This window comes from Tachypleus tridentatus, chromosome 9, assembly GCF_004210375.1.
Source record: "Tachypleus tridentatus isolate NWPU-2018 chromosome 9, ASM421037v1, whole genome shotgun sequence".
NCBI classification, from domain to species: Eukaryota; Metazoa; Arthropoda; class Merostomata; order Xiphosura; family Limulidae; genus Tachypleus; species Tachypleus tridentatus.
In genome coordinates this window covers 3920174-3941362 of record NC_134833.1, presented here as the reverse complement: position 1 = coordinate 3941362, position 21189 = coordinate 3920174, and the positions used below count along the sequence as shown (strand labels likewise).

Here is a 21189-nt window from a genome sequence, read left to right as displayed (position 1 = left end):
AAAGTTATAACTTTGTTTTTACGTTCAACACATACTTGGAAAAATGAGAAGAAAATCTTTCATTTCTTCGTTGTTGTAACATTGGGTTATATCGTACGTAAACAAACTAGGTTCTGCTTTGTTAAAGTCGTAGAAATTAATTTCAGTTGTTCCCTCTCGTCCCGTCGCCTGAAACATAAAAAATAAATAAATAAATGTATTTACACATTAGTTAATTAATAATTTGAAGTAAACTTCGGGCATATATAATAATTCTTATTACACAATATCATAATTATAGATAGGCCTCATTTTGGTCAGTGACGTTAAAATGGTACTCATTATTTGATTTTCTTTAAAAATTGTTAACAAAGTTTTCTAGACACATAGTGTCTCATATTGTTGGTTTACTCAGTGAATGATACGGCATGCTGAAAGAGATAAGGTCACTCCTCTGTACTCAATAGGTGATATGGTATACTGAAAGGGTATGATCCTTTCCCAATCCTCAGTGAATGACATGGTATGATGAAAAGGGTATGGTCTTTCCCCATAAATTCAGAAAGCGCAGCGTTACTGGGCGTGTTTTAGTACAACAAAGTATTTGTGTAATCAAAGCATATTGACATATCTTGTGATATATAATTTGTGCACTGGAATTTTCTAACCTGTAAAACCCGGATGTAAATAAACTATTAGATGTGTATAGGATTAGTAATTGCGAAGCTATATGGAGTTCTTATGAAGTTAAAAATGATCAAGAAATAATAAAAACGCAAAAGATTTGAAAAGTTGAAATATTTGCACATATTGCTTTATTATAAAAACTTATTTCTATAATGAATGGTTGAATCCTTTCATAACCTGCCTTTTACTTCGCCCCTTTATTAAACATCCAGACTATAAACAATTAAACCTCAGTAAAAGTTACTTATAAAAAGATTAGTGAAGAAATTGTATTAATTATTTTTTTTTATGCAACTTGATCTAGTATTGTCAATGTGAAAACAAAAATGTCAGTGGATATTGGTGGAATAGGTTAATACAATTCCAAGATATAGAATCCTGGAACTGGAACCAAAATTTTGTATATTGACTTTACGTTATTAGTATAATACGTTAGCTACTTTATGTAGAATTTCTATGAAGTACAAAAACTGTAAGTTTTTATATAGAGAGTTTTCATGATGTACAGAAACTGCAAGTTTTATTTATATAGGATTTATAGAAGTGTTATTCTGTACAGTATTTTATGACGTATAGAGAATGGTGTTTTATATGGGGTTTATTTGATATATATAAAAGCTCTAAGCTATTTTATATAGACCTTATTTTATCTATTTATTTATTTCCGTGATAAACTTATCTTAATTGTATCCTTTTTGTGCAACATGTAATACATCTTGAAAACTTGTGTTGGAAATAGTTTTATTTTCGAACGATACAGACAGTTAGTGTTCTTTGTTCGTTTGGACTTTAATATTTTTCACAGAATTCTAATCTTATCATTGTATATTCATTTTGATGAGGCTGCTGGCCAACTTTTGTTCTCTTTAATACCATACACTGACAGTAAATGTTAAAAATAATAGTGCTACTTTTAAGTTCTAAATTGTGACATAAAGGTGTTAGCAAAGAAAGAGAAAATGAATGAGGCGACTTATCAGCTTATCTGGTATCTATTCCATTTTTTTATTCAAATAAATTAGAGAACTTCAAATTGACTAGGTTACTAAGTAGCCAATCGCAAAATAGAATCCCGTTTCCACCTCAAGCCTTACGCAGACAATCTACCTGTCCTTAGCATGTAACTAGGTCAGGCCACACGTGCACAAACCTGTTCAGTAGTTATACTACTACGTGCTAGTACAGGTGTTTAAGTAATATTTCTATGTTCACTGAAATTTTTAATAGTTTAAGATTTAGAAATACGATATTTAACTTTTGATATGGACTTTCGTTTTCACTACGGTTACAATATGTTAACAAGTATTAATTATAAACTGTTTGTGCAAATGGCGCCACTACACATGCAAGAAACTTCGTAGCTGAAGACCTCAAGAGTTGGTTGCATGAATAATTGCTACTACTGGTTGACCAACGTCAGCAAGACTGCTAAGGTATTTCGAAAAGTGTTTTATTTTACCGTGGCTGTTGCTTTAATTTTGTGAACTAAATTATTTTATTGTCCTTATTTAATTTGGCATCACTAAAACTGATAACATTTCCTTCGACGTGAACTTATAAGAAGTTGTTGATCGTCGAATAACAAACTGTGTAAGAAATTACACGCAGTTCTTGTTGAAAGAGATGAAAAGTAAAATGTCACGCCACCTAGAAACTAACTATAAATATATACAATTATTTGATCATTATGTAGGCTAATTGGTTTTGAGATAATATTTGAATAGATCTCGTTGATTGTTTTCTAAAAAGATATAGTTTTACATATTTTATCTTATTCAATAAACGATATAACAAATTAACATTTTGAAGGGAGACACTTTTTTTTTTTTACCCACCCACTGTATATCTTAAAGTATCGGCTATAGCTGCTCGGGTTCTATATGTGTTAGTCTTTCCTCATTTTAAAGTGATAGATTAAAAATACATATATTAATGTTTAGACAGCAGCTTAGTCATCTAGTGTTTGTTTCAACTTAAAGACTGATATTAAGGGATTAAAGAGCTAACATACATTATTTGTTATTTTCCCCCTTTTACTCTGACTCAATAAGTATATTTATCCACTCACTTAATTTTTATTCCATAATTTACCTTCCTCCAATTTCTGATAAATACTTGAAAATTGTTAGTCGATAAAACCTTTCTCATTTTCTGTCAAATGTTTTGGTAATTGATAAAACACCTTTCTCCATTTTCTGTCAAATGTTTTGGTAATTGATAAAACACCTTTCTCATTTTCTGTCAAATGTTTTGGTAATTGATCAAACACCTTTCTCCATTTTCTGCCAGGTGTTTTGGTAATTGACAAAATACATTTGTCCATTTTCTGCCAAGTGTTTTAGTAACTGTTAAAACACTTTTTTCCATCTTCTGCCAAGTGTTTTGGTAATTATCAAAATACTTTTTTCCATCTTCTGCCAAGTATTTTGGTAATTGTTAAAATACTTTTTTCCATCTTCTGCCAAGTATTTTGGTAATTGTTAAAACACTTCTTTCCATTTTCTGCCAAGTGTTTTGGTAATTGTTAAAACACTTTTTTCCATCTTCTGCCAAGGGTTTTGGTAACTGTTAAAACACTTCTTTCTATTTTCTGCCAAGTGGTTTTGGATTCATAGTTCATAATCCTTCTCGTCCTATTTTCTGCAAAGTGTTTGAGAAATGAATTCTAATATTAATATGATAGTTCTTGGTTTATGCTGGTCATGCATGATCTTGCTAAGTTATTGTTACTGTTAGTGTGACTATTGTTAACTTGAACTAATAACGCATTTCCTCTGTTTTTCTACGCTGTTTTCTATGAAGAGTAAACGTTTTTTCTCTACTGATTTGTATAGTTTCTTCACAGAGAGAAACAGCTGCTTTACCCTGACTACAATATATGTTTCTCGTGAGAGTTCCTTTCTTTTACTGTTATATATATATTTTCTACGCAGACAAGTTTGTTTTGGAATTTCGCACAAAGCTACTCGAGGGCTAGCCGTTCCTAATTTAGCAGTGTAAAATTAGAGGAAAGGCAGCTAGTCATCACCACCCACCGCCAACTCTTGGGCAACTTTTTTACCAACGAATAGTGGGATTGACCGTAACATTATAACGCCCCCACGGCTGGGAGGGCGAGCATGTTTGGCGCGACGCGGATGCGAACTCGCGACCCTCAGATTACGAGTCGCACGCCTTAACACGCTTGGCCATGCCGTCTACGCAGACAAATAGCTGCTTTCCTTGAACCTAATGTATATACAAAGAATACCTTATACAGAGAAATAGCTGAATTTCTTTGAAAAGATGCGTTTTTTAAAAAGTGGAACATTTTATATCTATTAACAGAAGTTGTTATATATCGTTGTAGTTTGTCACTTATGGAAAGTCAGATTTTAAAATATTTCAAAATGTAAAGGAAATAGAAAGTTTAAACATATAAATTGTTTATATCTTTTTTGTTTTTACACAGAGATCTACCAATTATCAGGACAGTAAAATGGTAGCTGTAATTCATGCGCTGTTTCTTATAGTGGTTGTGCACGCGGTACACACCTTGGGAGAAAAGACCACATCTTCTCCGCCTGTATCTACACCCCAACCAAAAGAATTAAAATGCCCGAGAAATCAGTTTTTTCTCTATCCATGCAAGTGTACAGCTGGTGGGCAAAGAGGGTTGTCTGTGTATTGTGAAAATGCAAACCTAGCTATGATGGCTATAGGATTGGGTAACGTGAAGCAGCCTTTTGAGGACCTAGTTATTACAAAATCGTATATTGTGAGAATGTCTGGTGGTCTGCTTAATAACACGACCGTGTACAACCTACAAATCATCTACAACAACATAGAAGAAATTTCAGAAAATATTACAAAGCCTTTGGGTGAGACCCTGGAGACTTTGAATTTAGAAGGCAACATCTTAAGGGCTGTTCCTGTCTTAGCGATTAGAAGGACACCAAAAATAACCTCCTTGAATCTGGCTTTCAATCATATTGAAGTTATACCAAACCAGGTCTTAAGCCACTTACACCTTCTCAAAGAATTACGCCTCGATCATAACAGAATTAAGAAAATTGAAGCCAGAGCCTTTACTGGTCTTTATCAATTGGTTAATCTTCATATTCAATTTAATGAGCTTAAAAGTTTTCAAAGAGCCGTTTTTTCTCCTTTAAGAAACGTAAAGTACTTAGATATTTCTCATAATAAATTCAAAACTTTTGGAAGAAGTGATTTTAACGTGTTACGAAACGTGTGGTTTCTAAACTGCTCCAGCAATCAGATTGAAAAGCTTCCACTGTCTATGCTTGCAAGGAATTCTTATCTTCGCGTTTTCAACATGTCATTCAACAAACTAGAAAAGATCGATAATTACATGTTTCGAGGCGTGAGATTTCTGCGTGATGTGTATTTTCGAGGAAATTTAATCAACGATGTCTCGAGAAGGGCATTCTCTGTAACACGCCATTTGAGGACTTTGGATTTACAAGGGAACGTTTTGGAAAATTTGAACTATGATATGTTCACTGAGCTGAGATGGCTTGAACATCTTGATTTGAGTCATAACAAGATAAAAAGAGTTGCAGGAGGGGCACTAAAGGAGATGTACCAGGTAAATATAGATCTTAGTCACAACCAGATCACACTAATTGGTGAAAAGGCCTTTCAACAGCTAACGAACGTTTCCGTGTTCGATTTATCCCATAATAACCTTTCTTCTCTGCCAGACCAAATGTTTTTTAAGTGTGACATTGTTGAACTTCGTCTGAATAACAACAATATAACAGACAGCCATCAAATTCCTCTATCCAACATTACGGGGCTAAAAGCTGTGAATGTCAGCCACAATTCATTAACTCTATTGGACAGAGTATCTTTAACAACTAAAAAACTTTACGAAGTACACACTCTAGACCTGAGTTATAATAACATTTCCCAAATATCAGGAAATATTTTCGAAAAATTTCCCAGTATAAGATTTATCTACCTTCAACATAATCAACTCCAGAAACTAGGCCACGGATCATTTGGAAAACTATCTACCTTGCTCGAGTTGGATGTAAGTTATAACAACATATCAGATGTCAGTCACGCAACTTTCACGAGAATGCTATCTATCCAAAGACTTTTTATCAACAACAACCGCATTCAGAAGATGTTTGGTCTTCCAGTTGTCCTAAGCGAGATCCACTTGGAGCAGAATGAACTGAATCACATTAGTCCTGGTACATTTCCTATGATGAACTCCTTGCTCCAATTGTACTTGGATTATAACAATTTGACTCATCTCGAAAGAGGATCTTTCAGACATCTGTTAACATTACGAACACTCTCTTTGGCCAGAAATAATATCAAAGAAATTCCTTGGCAAGCGCTGGAAGATATGAGTTCATTGCAAAACCTATATTTCCACAACAACAGCATAACTGTATTAAAGAAAAAGGCTTTTGGCCGATTGCCGGTTGTTTTCCATTTACGCCTAGAATTTAATAATATTCAAAACGTAAGTATTAACGCTTTTGAAGGAATGCTGCAATTATTATATCTAAATATGAGCTATAACAACATTACAGATCTCCCACCCGAAGCTTTTAAAGGATTAGTGTCTTTGCGCATTCTCGACCTCTCACACAACCACATTTCAAATCTAGAGAACAAAACTCATGGCGTTCTGGATGACCTATTATCGAATGAAAAAGTGAACTTGTCTCACAACCGTATCTCTTTCATTACGGACAAAACATTCCCGAAGTCCCAGTATATTCCCTACAAACTCAAACACGTTGACCTCAGCTATAATTTCATTCCTATAATAACGGGAACTTTTGACGATGGTCTGACAAAGGTAGAATACCTCAATTTAAGTCATAATACGATCAATGATGTTAAACCAGGAATACTAAGTAACATAACTCGCCTCCAGATTTTGGATTTATCGTACAATCAACTACGAAAGATCCCTAGTGGGAGTTTCGGAAACTTGCCAAATCTAACACTTCTCGATCTCAGCAACAACAGACTGGGGTCTATCGATGTTAGTGAAGTTGTTAGCATGCGTGAGCTGAAAACTTTGGATCTCCGAAATAACCAGATGTTCTTGTTTTACGAAGAACTTTTACCGAAAATGAAAGAAGGTTTTGCTGTTTATTATGGAGGTAAGTGAACTGTGTACATGACTGATACTTATCACCATGAAGGATCTCATTGGTGACAAGTATTGAACTGTACTTAAATGTACACATCCTTTGTTCCAAACTACTTCTGTGTACAAATTGTAAACCGTGTGATGTCTCTTCACACTGAAATCCAAAATGCTGTTGTGGTAACTAATCATAATATGAGTCATAAGTGGAAGTCAGTCATCACTGTTTACTGACAGTTTCGATGATAACGTACAAAGATAACCTACTATTTGTGTTTTTTAAGTAATGTTTTAAGTATCGATCTAGTGTCAAGTTGATTCGACTTTTGATATAAAAAGTGTGAAATTTTAATAAAGTTCCCAAAAATACATTTATTTAGTGTGACTTTCTTTAACAGCATTCTCTATACTAGTTACTAAATCGAATCTCAATGCTTTTTATTGTAATTTAATACTTTCGTTATTAAATAGTTTTCATTGTTACTTGATACATAGAACTCATCTAAATATTCTAAGGTGGTTAAACTTCGTGAAATATTATTAGGATTGCGGCCGAAAATATTGTTACAGGAAAAATGCCCAATTGATGATACATCTAATTTTTGTAAGTAGAAACAGTATGTTTAATTAGCTCTGCTGATTCGGTTTTAGTTTCGCTCTAAGTAAATAGATTACTCTGAAGTTATTATTGCGTGAAGCTCATTTACCATCCACGAATACTTTAGTTTTCAACTCACCTCTTTCTCAACTTTTAGTGTGAAAGTTTTGTAGGTATGAAGAACCATCTGAACATTATGACGATAACTACAATGCAGTAGCGCCATCTACTATAGCTATAAAGAATTAATAGCAACATAAAATAGATATCTCAAAGTGTTATACATGTTAAGTACAAAACATTAAGAAACTATTGTAATACTAATCTTATAAAAAGCACAAGACGTTGGAATAAGAGAAAACTAATAATGTTCATAGTTGTAAGCATGATGAGCATTTGTAAATGTTTCATGAAAAGTGGTCTAAAACATACAAAATAAGAGTAAAATGTTCAAAAGACACATTTTTCATAAAACTATATTTTAGTTTTAAGAAAGCCCTTAAAGCTACCATTATTTTGATTTTCCAGTTTTACAAATCACTATTTTAAAGGTACACAACATTTCAATACACTTTTAATATAAAGTTTTCATAACATTTGCAAATTACTTAAATAAGTTGATAATAATTAGAATTCACTGACTTAATCTAGTTAAATTACAACGGCGTTGTTCACGAAAACTGATGTTATAAATAACGTCTAGAACACTAACCTATTTGTTGTATTCCAGCCTGTATGATGAACACTGGTATTAAGCGAAAGGCTTCTTCAGCACTATATAGATGTGGTGTTAGTAGGACATTATAAACATACGCTTTCACTCATGTGTTCTTAAAATTATTTGTTCTTAATGTATTGTTTCTTTAACATGACTTTTTAACATTATCTATTCTTAGTTTATAGTTTCTGTAACAAGTTTTATTCGTACAATATAGTCTTTGTAACATTATTGTGTTCGTAGGGTAATGTTTCCATAACAAAAATTAGATCTAGTGCAATACTTTTTTTGTCCATAAATTATTCGAAATGTCCTCTTTCTGTAATATGAATCATAACTCATAAATTAATATATGTGAATTATAAAACTAATTACGTTTTAGGTTTATGTGCCTTACACTTATATATTTTAGAGGTCTGAATAAATAATGCATTAGATTTATGTAGTGTGATCTGTGCTTTCTGAACTATAGAATAACTTATGTTTTTGACTTATGAATCAAGACTAAATTAAACGGTTTATGTTTCATACTTATGTATCAATTAAGGTCTGTGCTTCATGGATTACCTAATAATTTATGTTGTAGACGTATGTATTAAGACTTCTGCTTTGTGAATTACATAATTACATGTTTAGGTATATTAATTATACAACTTGTGTATAAAGACTTTGAAATTACACAATAACTTATATTTTAGACTTATGTACTAATATCTTTCAATTACATAATAACTTATGTATTAAGATATTTGAATTACATGTAATAACTCATGTATTAATAACTTTAAATTATACAATAACTTATAATTCTCAATTTACCCCTGAAGAAGAACGGTCCGCCTTTTGAAAGCTCTAAGGTTATATGGTTTTTATTCATTTCTATCAAGACTTCTTGAACTTACGTGTTTTATTAACATCATGAACAATGACTTACGTTTCAGACTTATGTATTAAGATATTTGAATTACATAATAACTTATGTATTAAGATATTTCAATTAATAATAACTTAATATTAAAATATTCAATCACACAATATTTTATGTTTTAGACTTATGCATTAAGAGCTTTATGTTTAAAGATATTTAAATCAAATAACTTATTCTACTTTTAGATAATCCCCTCCATTGCGATTGCCGTCTAAGACCTTTGAAAAACTGGATTGGCAGTCAAACAAATGCGTCAGAATGGAAACATGTTCTGTGTCAGGAACCTCCATCACTGGCTAGCAAGTCTATCATGTCGTTGAAAGAATCAGAACTCCAGTGTAAGGGAGATTCAAACCTTAGCTATCAACCACAACCAGATCTCAAATTTCGTGGATTAGAGCACAAAGGGCTTGGTTCTGTGCGTTTTGTGTGGTACGTTGTCACTAGGGAGGACGTGGCTGGATTTCAAGTTATCATCCGCCAGGAGGAGACGGGCAATGAGTACACACACTTTAAAATTCCTTACGAACTTCGGGAATACACTATAGATAACCTTAAGCCTAAATACAGCTACCAAATCTGTATGGTTGCAGTGGATTCCCTTGATATTCAGCGTACTAGTTTTCCCTCACAATGTATATCCACTGGTATTCTGAAGTCTAGTGGGATGAAGAGAACGTTGCCACCTTCATACCTGCTTTGTTACGCCAAAATAACTATTATATTCTTACTTAACTTTATCAATACTTGTGGTTTGAATTTATGATTAAACAGATAGATATAAGTCTTCTTGACCTAGGATTAAGTTGTCATCTTGAAAGATCTGCGTTGGAACAATAGCATTTCATAGAAAGCTACGTGATAAAAAGCTATTAGGCTAAAATAATTTTAGGAAGAAACAGTATATGTAAGTGAATAAAAATGATTGTCTTTTTACATATCAATGCCATTTTTAAAGCTAAAAGCTGTACTTTATTTCGTGATTACTTTTGGAGCTACACTGGACTATTTGCTGTACCTATAGAATCCAATATTTTAGTGTTGTAATTGTACTTTAATTAATTCTTTTTTGTACTTTAATGATATCTGAGACATTCCGCTGTTTTGACAAATTTTAGCTAACGCAGTCAGCAGTCAAACAAAAGTATTGAATACAAACTAGCACAAAAATCAGAAGTATTTTTTTAACAAATCTCCAAGAACACTGACAAATAACTTATCTAACAAAGTAATGATTTTGTGGATGAAAGTCGGCTCCCCTACTTTCTTTATAAATACTATGAATAAACAAGAAAGATTCAAAACACATTACAAAAATCGTGGTAAAGCTTAAAAGATATAAAAAACCCCGGGTTACAGCAATGGTGTAAAGAGGTACTTGAAAGCCTTTGTCAGAATTTCTTAACTTATCACTTATATTTGCGTTACCATGTTACATAAAGAAGGAAAATCAGTGTATAAGCCAGGAAACAATACAACGATCAGTCGAACTAGAGTCTATATTAAAAATATGTTAGCAAAATTTACATGAAACACATCTTATTTTGTTTAGAATAAAGTCAAAATAGTTTCAAAAGGAGAAGACAAATCAGAGATTAACTTATATATCGAACCAGAGATCATTTTACAACAAAACAGAGATTAACTTTTGCAATAAAATAGTGATTAACTTATAAACAAAAAAATATTCTATAAACAAAACAGTGATTAACTTTTGTAACTAAAGAGAGATTAACTTTGGTAACTAAACAGAGATTAACTTATAAACAACCCAAAGATTAACTTTTATAACAAAACGGAGATTAACTTATACAAAACAGTGATTAACTTATAAACAAAACACAGATTAACTATTTTAACAAACGAGGGATTATTTTATAAATAAAACAGTGATTAACTTATTTATAAACAAACCAGAAATTATTTTATAAACAAAACATTTTGTTGGTTTGTTTTTTAATTTTGCACAAAGCTACTCGAGGGCTATCTGTGCTAGCCGTCCCTAATTTAGCAGTGTAAGACTAGAGGGAAGGCAGCTAGTCATTACCACCCACCGCCAAATCTTGAGCTACTCTTTTGCCAACGAATAGTGGGATTGACCGTCACATTATAACACCCCCACGGCTGAAAGGTTGAGCATATTTGGCGCAACGGGGATGCGAACCCTCGACTCTCAGATTACGAATCGCACGCCTTAACACGCTTGGCCATGCCGGGCCAAAACAAAACAGAGATCAACTTTTATAACAAAAGAGAGATTATTGTATAACAAGACAAACATTAACTTATGAACAAATCAGAGATTATTTTATAAACATGCCAGAGATTAACTTTTATAAAAAAACATATTAACTTATAAACAACCCGGAGTTTATTTTATAACAAAACAGTGATTAACATATAAACAAACCAAAGATTATTTTATAAACAAAGTGGTGACTAACGTTTGTACCAAAACAAAGATTAACTGATACACAATATAGAGACTCGTTTTTATAACAAAACAGAGATTAACTTGTAAACAAACCAAAAATTATTTTATAAACAAAGCAGAGTAACTTATATCACAAACTCTCTGATACATGGATAAGATAAACTACACATTTCTTATATACCTGATCAGAATTATCCCCAAACATTTTCTTAATTTAAGAAATCCTGTAAAACGACAGGATTTCTTAATTCAAGGAAAGTTGTGTTTTATAGAGTTAATATGAATTCGTTCAATTTTAAACTAAGTGTCAAGTGAACACATTATGTTGCTAAACTACGTGTTATGTAAATGAGTCTCGTTGTTAGAACTGATGTTAACTTACTAAGTTTGTATTAGTATTATTGTGAGGTAAATGAACTAATTCTTTTCAAAATAGTTAATAAGGGAAACATTCTTTTATTGTCTTGCATAATTTAGTTTATTTATAAATAAATCACTTTTTATTTCAAAGGATATGCATTTTATTATATAACATAAGAAGGTGGTTTGTGAAAACCCAACAAAGGTTTGGTTTAAGCAAACAGCTTAAAACGTTTTGTTGAACAAATAAATTTCATCCAAAATAATCTTAGAGTTTGTTATAGAATAAGCACGTTTATATAGAATAAGCACGTTTATATAGAATATAGAAGTAGAAATTATTTCATTCTTAGTTTGTTCATAAAAATTATTAGAAAGAAATAGAATATATGAATGTTCTTTCATATCACATTTATATAATACCATATTAATGACCTAACACTATAAAAGTCTTCTCAAAATAACAAATGGTAAAAAAATAATCTTACTGTTTGAGGTCGTGATATTAACTTCACCAGCTCTATTCGTTCATCTTCACTCCCCTCTGTAATAGCTGAATCGTTCTATGAGACAAAAAATGTATATGTATAATATGTATATCAATACGGAATCGGTCAATGTGACCCCTTTGTACTCGTTCAAAATCTTAATAAATCTGATGCTTCTAACTTTCAATATATGTGTTTATCTTCACAAAATTTAACAGGCTTTCAGATATAAAAAACTCATATTTTTAGTGAAATATTTTAATGAATTGAAAATAACGTTTGTTCATGAATATGTTTGTTTTGAATTGTACGTGTGCTAAGTGATTTTCGTGTTAAGATTAAAAATATTCTTCTTCATTTCAAAAATCTCAAATTTATATACGTAGTTCTAAAAACGTTTAAATACATTTCAAATGTTTGTTTGCAGTAAATCTTCATATTTTATCTGTTATATTTTCTCTACCTCATCTCTATAAAACTCGTAGCAACATCAACAAAAATCGGCATAATTTAAATTACCATTTTTTTCTAGAATATCTTCAAACATAACGTGTAACTGCATTTGTATAAACTAGCTATCTACTCATAACAGTATACATCTATTTGTAATTAAATGTTATTGTTTTATTGCCCTTTGAAATGTATCTAACTACTATTGGTTCCATTATAAGTTGTAAATAACTTGGGGAAAGTGCATTTCACTTTACGCTATAGAATTACGTGCGTGCATGGTGAAATATTTTTATTATATCTAACCTAAAGAGATCCTTATATTTTTATAATAATAAATAAACAATAAACAAAATTCTTTCTATTTTTTGTTGTCGACCGTCGATAACCTTAATTTTTACTACTAATTCTGGTTAAGAAGTCAGCACATTGAATCAAACACAAACGTTGCAATGGTTTTCAAAAGAGACCCAAAACACGAGCCCTTTGAATAGTTAACTATTACTTTGTCTTTTTCACGTCGAAGGTACTTAGTTTAAAAGAAAGGAGGATTTTCAGCGATACTGATATCTCTCTTCATGAGTTAATGAATCTGATGAAATTTCTAGACACAGATGGTGATGTCATGCAAACAAAATATTCAAAGTTGGCCTTTAGAACTAGCTAATCATAACCTAGAGTTGTTGGTATCATGTTTAATATGTGTACAGTACATAATTGATAACAGTTATGAGATATGTTAACCAGTCTTTATAAAAATAAGATTACAATAAAATAACATCAAAAGGTGGTGGAAAGTAATAATGTGACATAATATATGGGAAATAATATAAATAAATATTTACTTTAATAATTCTTCTCTTATAACGCAAATAAAACATGTTTCAATGTCGGGGAAATGCATTTAATTATCCAATCAGATGGATACAAATAAATTTTTGAATAGTCTAAAACGATATCTGTGGAAGTATGCGTGATTTCGCTTATATTTCCTGAAAGGCATATGTACAAAGTCAAGCGCTTCATACCCAAGCTTCCAAGACAAGTTTTAATACTCACTTTAGTAAAGAACCACTGGGTGATTGTAGGAATGTCTTCATTGACTCGAGACAATGAAGAAAAAACGTCAACAGGGAGTCCTCTTTCGTAAAACTAAAATACAGAAATACTTCGACATTTATTTCATGGTAAACAATCAAAACTAAGTCACACTTTAACTATCTGTGTCGTCCCCCGATGTGACAGTGGTCTTTGGATTTACAACGCTAAAATCAGGGGTTTGAATATCCTCGGTGGACACAGCAAATAGTTCCATGTGGTTTTGCTATAAGAAAACATACACACACACAGATACTATCTGTGTCACCATTTCTTTAAACATTTATTAGCTTGTAATAAAAACAAATTATAGACAATAATTTAACATAATAAAAAATACAAATCTAAAAACGCAATCAACTTAGGAGAAGAAACTATAGACAAAAGTGGGACATAATAAACAATACAAACCTAAAAACGTTATTAACTTCGGGGATGAAACCATAAATAAAAATGCAACATAACAAACAATACAAACCTAAAAACGTTATTAACTTCGGGGATGAAACTATAAATAAAAATGCAACATAACAAACAATACAAACCTAAAAATGTTATTAACTTCGGGGATGAAACTATAAATAAAAGTGCAACATAATTTATTTCAATTAATTATAGAAAGTTCCTTAGAACGTTTAAATAGGTTTTACCTAAGCTTTCCTGAAGAATTAGTACAGGTTTTGTATAATTGTTTTCTTGAGTGATATTCATTGATTATAGTTGACCTGTTACTAATATTTAAAAGGACGAAACCTGAAATTCTTTTGAAGTTAAATAAGTTGAATTCCAGTAGTAACTCATCCGACGTGTATGTATAAAAACTAATATTTATTAGTTACATGGGTTCTCATACCTTGCCATTGTAGACAATGTTCTTCCTGTTGAGGGACAGGAACTCTTTTGGGTTGGACATTATAATATGATTCTGAGCTGTAGAAACATCGGGAAACCAAGGCTGGATATCAGAAATGTTGCACGTTCCTTCATCCATGTGAAGTTTGTATTGTACACCTGTAAATATTAACACAAAAGTCTTTGGGTTTTGGAGATAGAAATAATTCGTCCATATTAACTTCTTCCTTTTCATGTTTGCTTCTCACTTATATATATGATATATATACAACCTATAAAACGTATAAGTCTCTTTAGTAAATATTAACCTTAATTTCCACATTATTAGCCTAATGTGTATTACATTACATAGAAAATATATCATTTCATCCAAGACAATGATATATTGATAGCCCTCTCAAATTGCATTAGTGATAGATATAGTTCACTACGACAATTTGAAATTATTCGCTTATTTCATCATAAGATCCACTGGTGGCTCCACGATAAGTCTGAGTGCTTACAACGCTAAAACTCAAGTTTTGATGTCAGTGGTAGATATACCATATGTATGTTGGTAATTTTGTAGCTTTAGAGTAATAAATAACAAACAATTTTATCACAGACATTCTTGTGTACCAGCGTGCGTTCGTAATTCTTTATGAAGGCTTACTTAAGTAATTTCAAAATTTGTGTGGTTATATTTTCACAGAGTACATTAATCTGAATTTGACGTTTTAGGATAATTTAACGTTTGATTGAAAACTTATTCTACGAGAATTTAGACCTGGGTTTCATGTTAAGGGTTTAACAATTTACATTGATCTAGATATGTCTGTTTCAAGCACAAATCGTCACAATGCTTTGCATACACAACATTGGTTGAAAATGGTTAGCGTTATAAGCTATGAAACGAACCACTGAGCCACTAGAAGTCACTCAGTTTAAGACAAACTTTGAAAAATAAAGGAAAAAAAATATTTTAAAATTTTTTTGTCTCTTTCTGCATATTTGCGTTTAGATAATTTTGAGAGTCAAGAGTCTTAAGTTGAAAACATTGAATAGAAAATAATAGAAACGACAAATGATTTTGTTGTTCTTATGTGCAAAGCTACCCAATAAGTTATGCGTACTGTACTCATCGAGGTAATCTAAACCGAAAGCTTTAGCGCTATAAAACTTCAAACGTAATGTTGAAGCATCAGAATCTGACAGTTTGTTACATTCAATGGGTGAAATGAGTGGATTTTATTTGGGAAGTTGGGACTGGCATTGAAGCTTGTAGTGAAGACGTGTAATTTTTATGTAGGGTTTGTAGGTTGGAGTATATCGTAATTAAAGTACAGGCAATAAACGTACTGACCATGAGGTAGAAAGGTTTTAGAAACTGTTTAAGATGGACTTCTTCATAACAAGTTAAGAAATAATGGTATTTTAGTTTCATCGTTAACTCATAATACAAAAATAGTAGTGGTGGAACACCTAGGTACAAGTGATCACTGCTCCAAGTTTGACGGTTTGCTAAGTGATCACTGCTCTAAGTTTGACGGTTTGCTAAGTGATCACTGCTCAAAGTTTGATGGTTTGCTAAGTGATCACTGCTCTAAGTTTGACGGTTTGCTAAGTGATCACTGCTCTAAGTTTGACGGTTTGCTAAGTGATCACTGCTCCAAGTTTGATGGTTTGCTAAGTGATCACTGCTCTTAGTTTGATGGTTTGCTGTATATGAAAAGCAGAAATAATAATATTTTGATTCCAAATTTGAAAAACCCAAATTTTGAACAACAGGATTTATCTGATGTGAAATTGGCAGCTTAGTTGTTTGGAGACAGTGAGGAAATGTGGAAACTGTTTAAGAAAAGTTTTCAGTGTTCAAAACAAATGTATTCCTTACACAAAGAAAAGGAGAGTTGCAAGTAAAAAACCAGGGTGGTTCACAAAGGGTATAAGAGTTAAAATTAAAGAAAACCATTAAAATTTAAGAAATTTAAATTGACTGGTAATATAGAAAGTTTAAGACAGTTTAAGTCTTAACTCACATAAAATATAGAAAGTTTAGGAGATTATTGAAGATCAAGAAAGTTGACAAAACAGAAAACTGAGACACCCAAGATAATGTATGGAAATATGTGGCTGAAAACATAAACATTAACAGCAAGGGTTTTTATAAGTAAAACAGTGTAAACAAAACATTAGGATGGGGTTAGAACTCTTTAGGAATAACAAAGAAAGGCTTCTATCTGATGATTACGAAATAGCTATGTTATTATAGAACTCTTTAGGAATAACAAAGGAAGGCTTCTATCTGATGATTATGAAATAGCTATGTTATTATAGAACTCTTTAGGAATAACATAGGAAGGCTTCTATCTGATGATTACGAAATAGCTATGTTATTATAGAACTCTTTAGGAATAACATAGGAAGGCTTCTATCTGATGATTATGAAATAGCTATGTTATTATAGAACTCTTTAGGAATAACAAAGGAAGGCTTCTATCTAATGATTACGAAATAGCTATGTTATTATAGAACTCTTTAGGAATAACATAGGAAAGCTTCTATCTGATGATTAAGAAATAGCTATGTTATTATAAAACTCTTTAGGAGTAACAAAGGAAGGCTTCTATCTGATGATTACGAAATAGCTATGTTATTATAGAACTCTTTAGGAATAACAAAGGAAGGCTTCTATCTGATGATTACAAAATAGCTATGTTATTATAGAACTCTTTAGGAATAACAAAGGAAGGCTTCTATCTGATGATTATGAAATAGCTATGTTATTAAATACTACATTTTCCATCAATTTTTACTACTAAAGACTTAAGCAGTATTACTCATCTTTAACAACTGATAGATGAAAACAAAGTTAAACAAGACAATTGCATAAATTTTTGAGTTTAAAATAAAATTGGAAAGTTTAAATAATGATAAAGCTCCTGGGCCAGATAATATTTCTCTGAGGATTTTAAAGGAGGTTAAAGATTGAATATTTGAGCAACTTACTACTATAGAATAGTGAGCAGATACCAGAGGATTGGAAGTCACCTGAAGCAAATCCTCTCTTCAAAGAAGGTGATAGAAATTGTCCCAGTTAGCAAAGGTACATAATAAAAATTAAAAGTAAAAAAAAGTATCCTCCAGAATACAAGCACACATAGTTATAAAACGAGAGTTAGAAGAAACGTTTTGTCAACAATCAACAAAGAAATACTTCAAGCCTTTATACAAAGCAAGTTACAACATAAAACACAAACTGCTACAGAACTTAAAGCAATCTTTTCTATACACTCAGAAAAACTGAATGCCTAAATTTGGCATTCTAAGTCTGTAGACTTTTTCTTTATTATTCTGTTCTCATAGAAATGATATAAAACATACCTCATATTCTTATAACATAACTATAAAATAAAAAAACTAATTACAATATTCTTACAATAATGCATTTCCTAGAAGAATATTACTGTACATTCTCACACAATACATATCCCTCTACACGTCTTTACCAAATAAAAAGACAGTAACTTCTCACATAATATATTACTGTAACTTCTAACACACAACATATCCCAGAAGACACTTATTTACCAAATAACAACACAGTAAACACTTACATGAAATATTACTGTAACTTTTCACCCAGTACATACCACTGTAACCACTTTTTTACGAAATAAAAAGACAGTAAACTCTTATACAATATATTCCTGTAACTTCTCACACAGAACATGTCAATGTTGACACTTATTTACTGAATAACAACATACCAAACACTCACATAAAATATTAGTGTGACTTCTCACACAGTGCATACCCGTATATCCAAATATTTACCAAATAACAAGACAGAAAAGCTCACATCAAATATTACCATAACTCTCACACGGTACATATCCCTGTAGACACTTATTTATCAAATAACATAAGAGCAAACACTCACATAAAAGATTACTGTAACTTTTCACAGAGTAGATATTCATGTAGACAATTATTTACCAAATAACAAGTGTAAACACTCACATAACATATTAATGTAACTACTGATATATCCCTAGAGACTCTTATTTACCAAATAACACGACAGTAAACACTCACATAACACATTACTGTTCTTTCAACACAGTACATATCACTGAAGACAATTATTCACAAAATAACAAGACAGTAAACACTCACATAATATATTACTGTAACTTCTCACACAAAACGTATCCTTGTAGACAATTATTTACCAAATTACAAGATAATAAACACTCACATAATACATTACTGTAACTACTTATAGAATACATATCTCTGTAGACATTTATTTACAAAATAACAAGACAGTAAACACTCACATAAAATATCACTATAGCCTCTCACACAGTACATGCCCCTCAAGACAATTATTTACAGAATAACAAGAGAGTGAAAACTGACATTATATATTAACGTAACTAGTAACACAATACATATCACTCTAACTTCTCAAAAAGTACATATCTCTGCAGACACTTATTTACCAAATAACAACACAGTAATCACTCATATCTCACACAGTACACATCCCTATAGACACTTATTTATTAAGTAACACGACAGTAAACACTCACATTAACTGTAAACACAGAACATAACCCTCACAGTTATTGACAAAATAACTGCATAATATTGGCATAATATATTACTGTAATTACTGACACAATAAATATCTCTGTTGACACTTATTTACTAACAAGACAGACTCACATAATATATTACACTTCTCCCAGTATATATCCCTGCAGACACTTATTTATTAAGTAACACGACAGTAAACACTCACATTAAAAAATTACTGTAACTTCTCACACAGAACATACCCTGAACACAGTTATTGACAAAATAACAAGAGATTTGCATAATATTGGCATAATATATTACTGTAATTACTGACACAATAAATATCTCTGTTGACACTTATTTACAAAGTAACAAGACAATGAAGACTCACATAATATATTAGTCTAACTTCTCACACAGTATATATCCCTGCAGACACTTATTTATCAAATAACATGAAAGTAAACACTCACATAAAAACTTACTGTAACTTCTCACACAGTACGTATTCTTGTAGACATTTACTTAGCAAATAACAAGACAGTAATAACTCATATAAAATATTCCTGTAACTTCTCCAACAAAACATATCACTGTAGAAAATAATTTACCAAATAAAAGAAACAGAAAACACTCACTTAATATATTGCTGTAACTTCTGAACAAATACATATCCCAGTAAACACTGATTTACAAAATAACAATACAGTAAACACTCATATAATACATTAGTTTAACTTCTCACACAGTACTTACCCCGTTATCCACTTATTTACGAAATAGAAAAAGTAAAAACTCACATAAAATATTACTGTAGCTTGTCACACACTATATATATCTAGACACGTATTTACCAAAGAAGACAGTAGAGACTTAAATAAAGTATTACAATAACTTCTCACACAATACATATCCTTGTATACACTTAAATACCAAATAACAATACAGTAAAGACTCAGATGGAATATTACAGTAACTTCTCAGACAGTGCATTTCCCTGTTGACACTTGTTTACCAAATAACATCATAGTAAACACTCCCATAAAACCTTAATGTAACTTCTCATACATTGCATATCCTTGTAGAGATTTATTTACCAAATAATAAGCAGTAAAAACTCACACAAAATATTATTGTAACATTCCCACACAGTACATATCCTTGGAAACACTTATTCACCAAATAGAAAAAAGTAAACACTCCCATAAAACCTTACTGTAACTTCTCATACAGTGTATATCCTTGTGGACACTTATTTACCAAATAATAAGACAGTAAAAACTCACATAAAATATTACTGCAACTTCTTACATAGTACATATACTTATAAACACATATATACCAAATAAGGAGAGAGTAAACACTCACATAAAATATTACTGTAACTTGTCACTCACTACATATATCTAGACACTTATTTACCAAACAACAAGACAGTAAAGACTCAAATAAAATATTACTATAACTTCTCACGTCATACATATCCTTGTGGATACTTATATACCAAATCACAAAAGGGTAAAACCTCACATAAAATATTAATGTTACTTCTCACACAGTACATATCTTTGTAGACACTTATTTACCAAGTAACAAGACAATAAACACTCACATAAAATACTTCTGTAACTTGGCACACAATACATATCCCTGTAGACACTTATTTACCAAGTAACAAGACAGTACAAAAATGGTATAACTAGACAATACCTCTACTTAAGCCTAATTTTCACGCCCTCCATCCTATACAGAGTATATTTAGACAACACCTCTACTAAAGCCAAATCTTCAAGACTCCCTGTCCTATACAGGGTATAAATAGACAATACATCTACTAAAGCTGAATCTTCCACACCCTGGAACCTATACAGGGTATAATTAGACAACACCTCTAATAAACCCGAATCTTCTAC

General features: G+C 31.4%; 2 protein-coding genes across 2 annotated transcripts in view; one reads left to right on the top strand and one right to left on the bottom strand.

The window, feature by feature from the left end:
- The window catches only part of LOC143224680 (uncharacterized), a 66500-nt gene that overhangs the window by 11037 nt on the left and 34274 nt on the right, over positions 1-21189 (bottom strand). The window contains exons 8-11 of the mRNA XM_076452839.1: positions 14712-14869; positions 13820-13912; positions 12311-12385; positions 36-168 (exon numbers count right to left, since the gene is read on the bottom strand). Of these exons, the coding sequence (XP_076308954.1) occupies positions 36-168; positions 12311-12385; positions 13820-13912; positions 14712-14869 (459 nt within the window). The remainder of the gene's footprint in view (positions 1-35; positions 169-12310; positions 12386-13819; positions 13913-14711; positions 14870-21189) is intronic.
- conv (insulin like growth factor binding protein acid labile subunit convoluted) lies at positions 1776-12490 on the top strand. The gene is made up of 3 exons (XM_076452838.1): positions 1776-2099; positions 4118-6797; positions 9214-12490. Exons 1-3 carry the CDS (start codon positions 2052-2054, stop codon positions 9792-9794), a joined length of 3309 nt encoding a protein of 1102 aa, XP_076308953.1. The 5' UTR covers positions 1776-2051; the 3' UTR covers positions 9795-12490.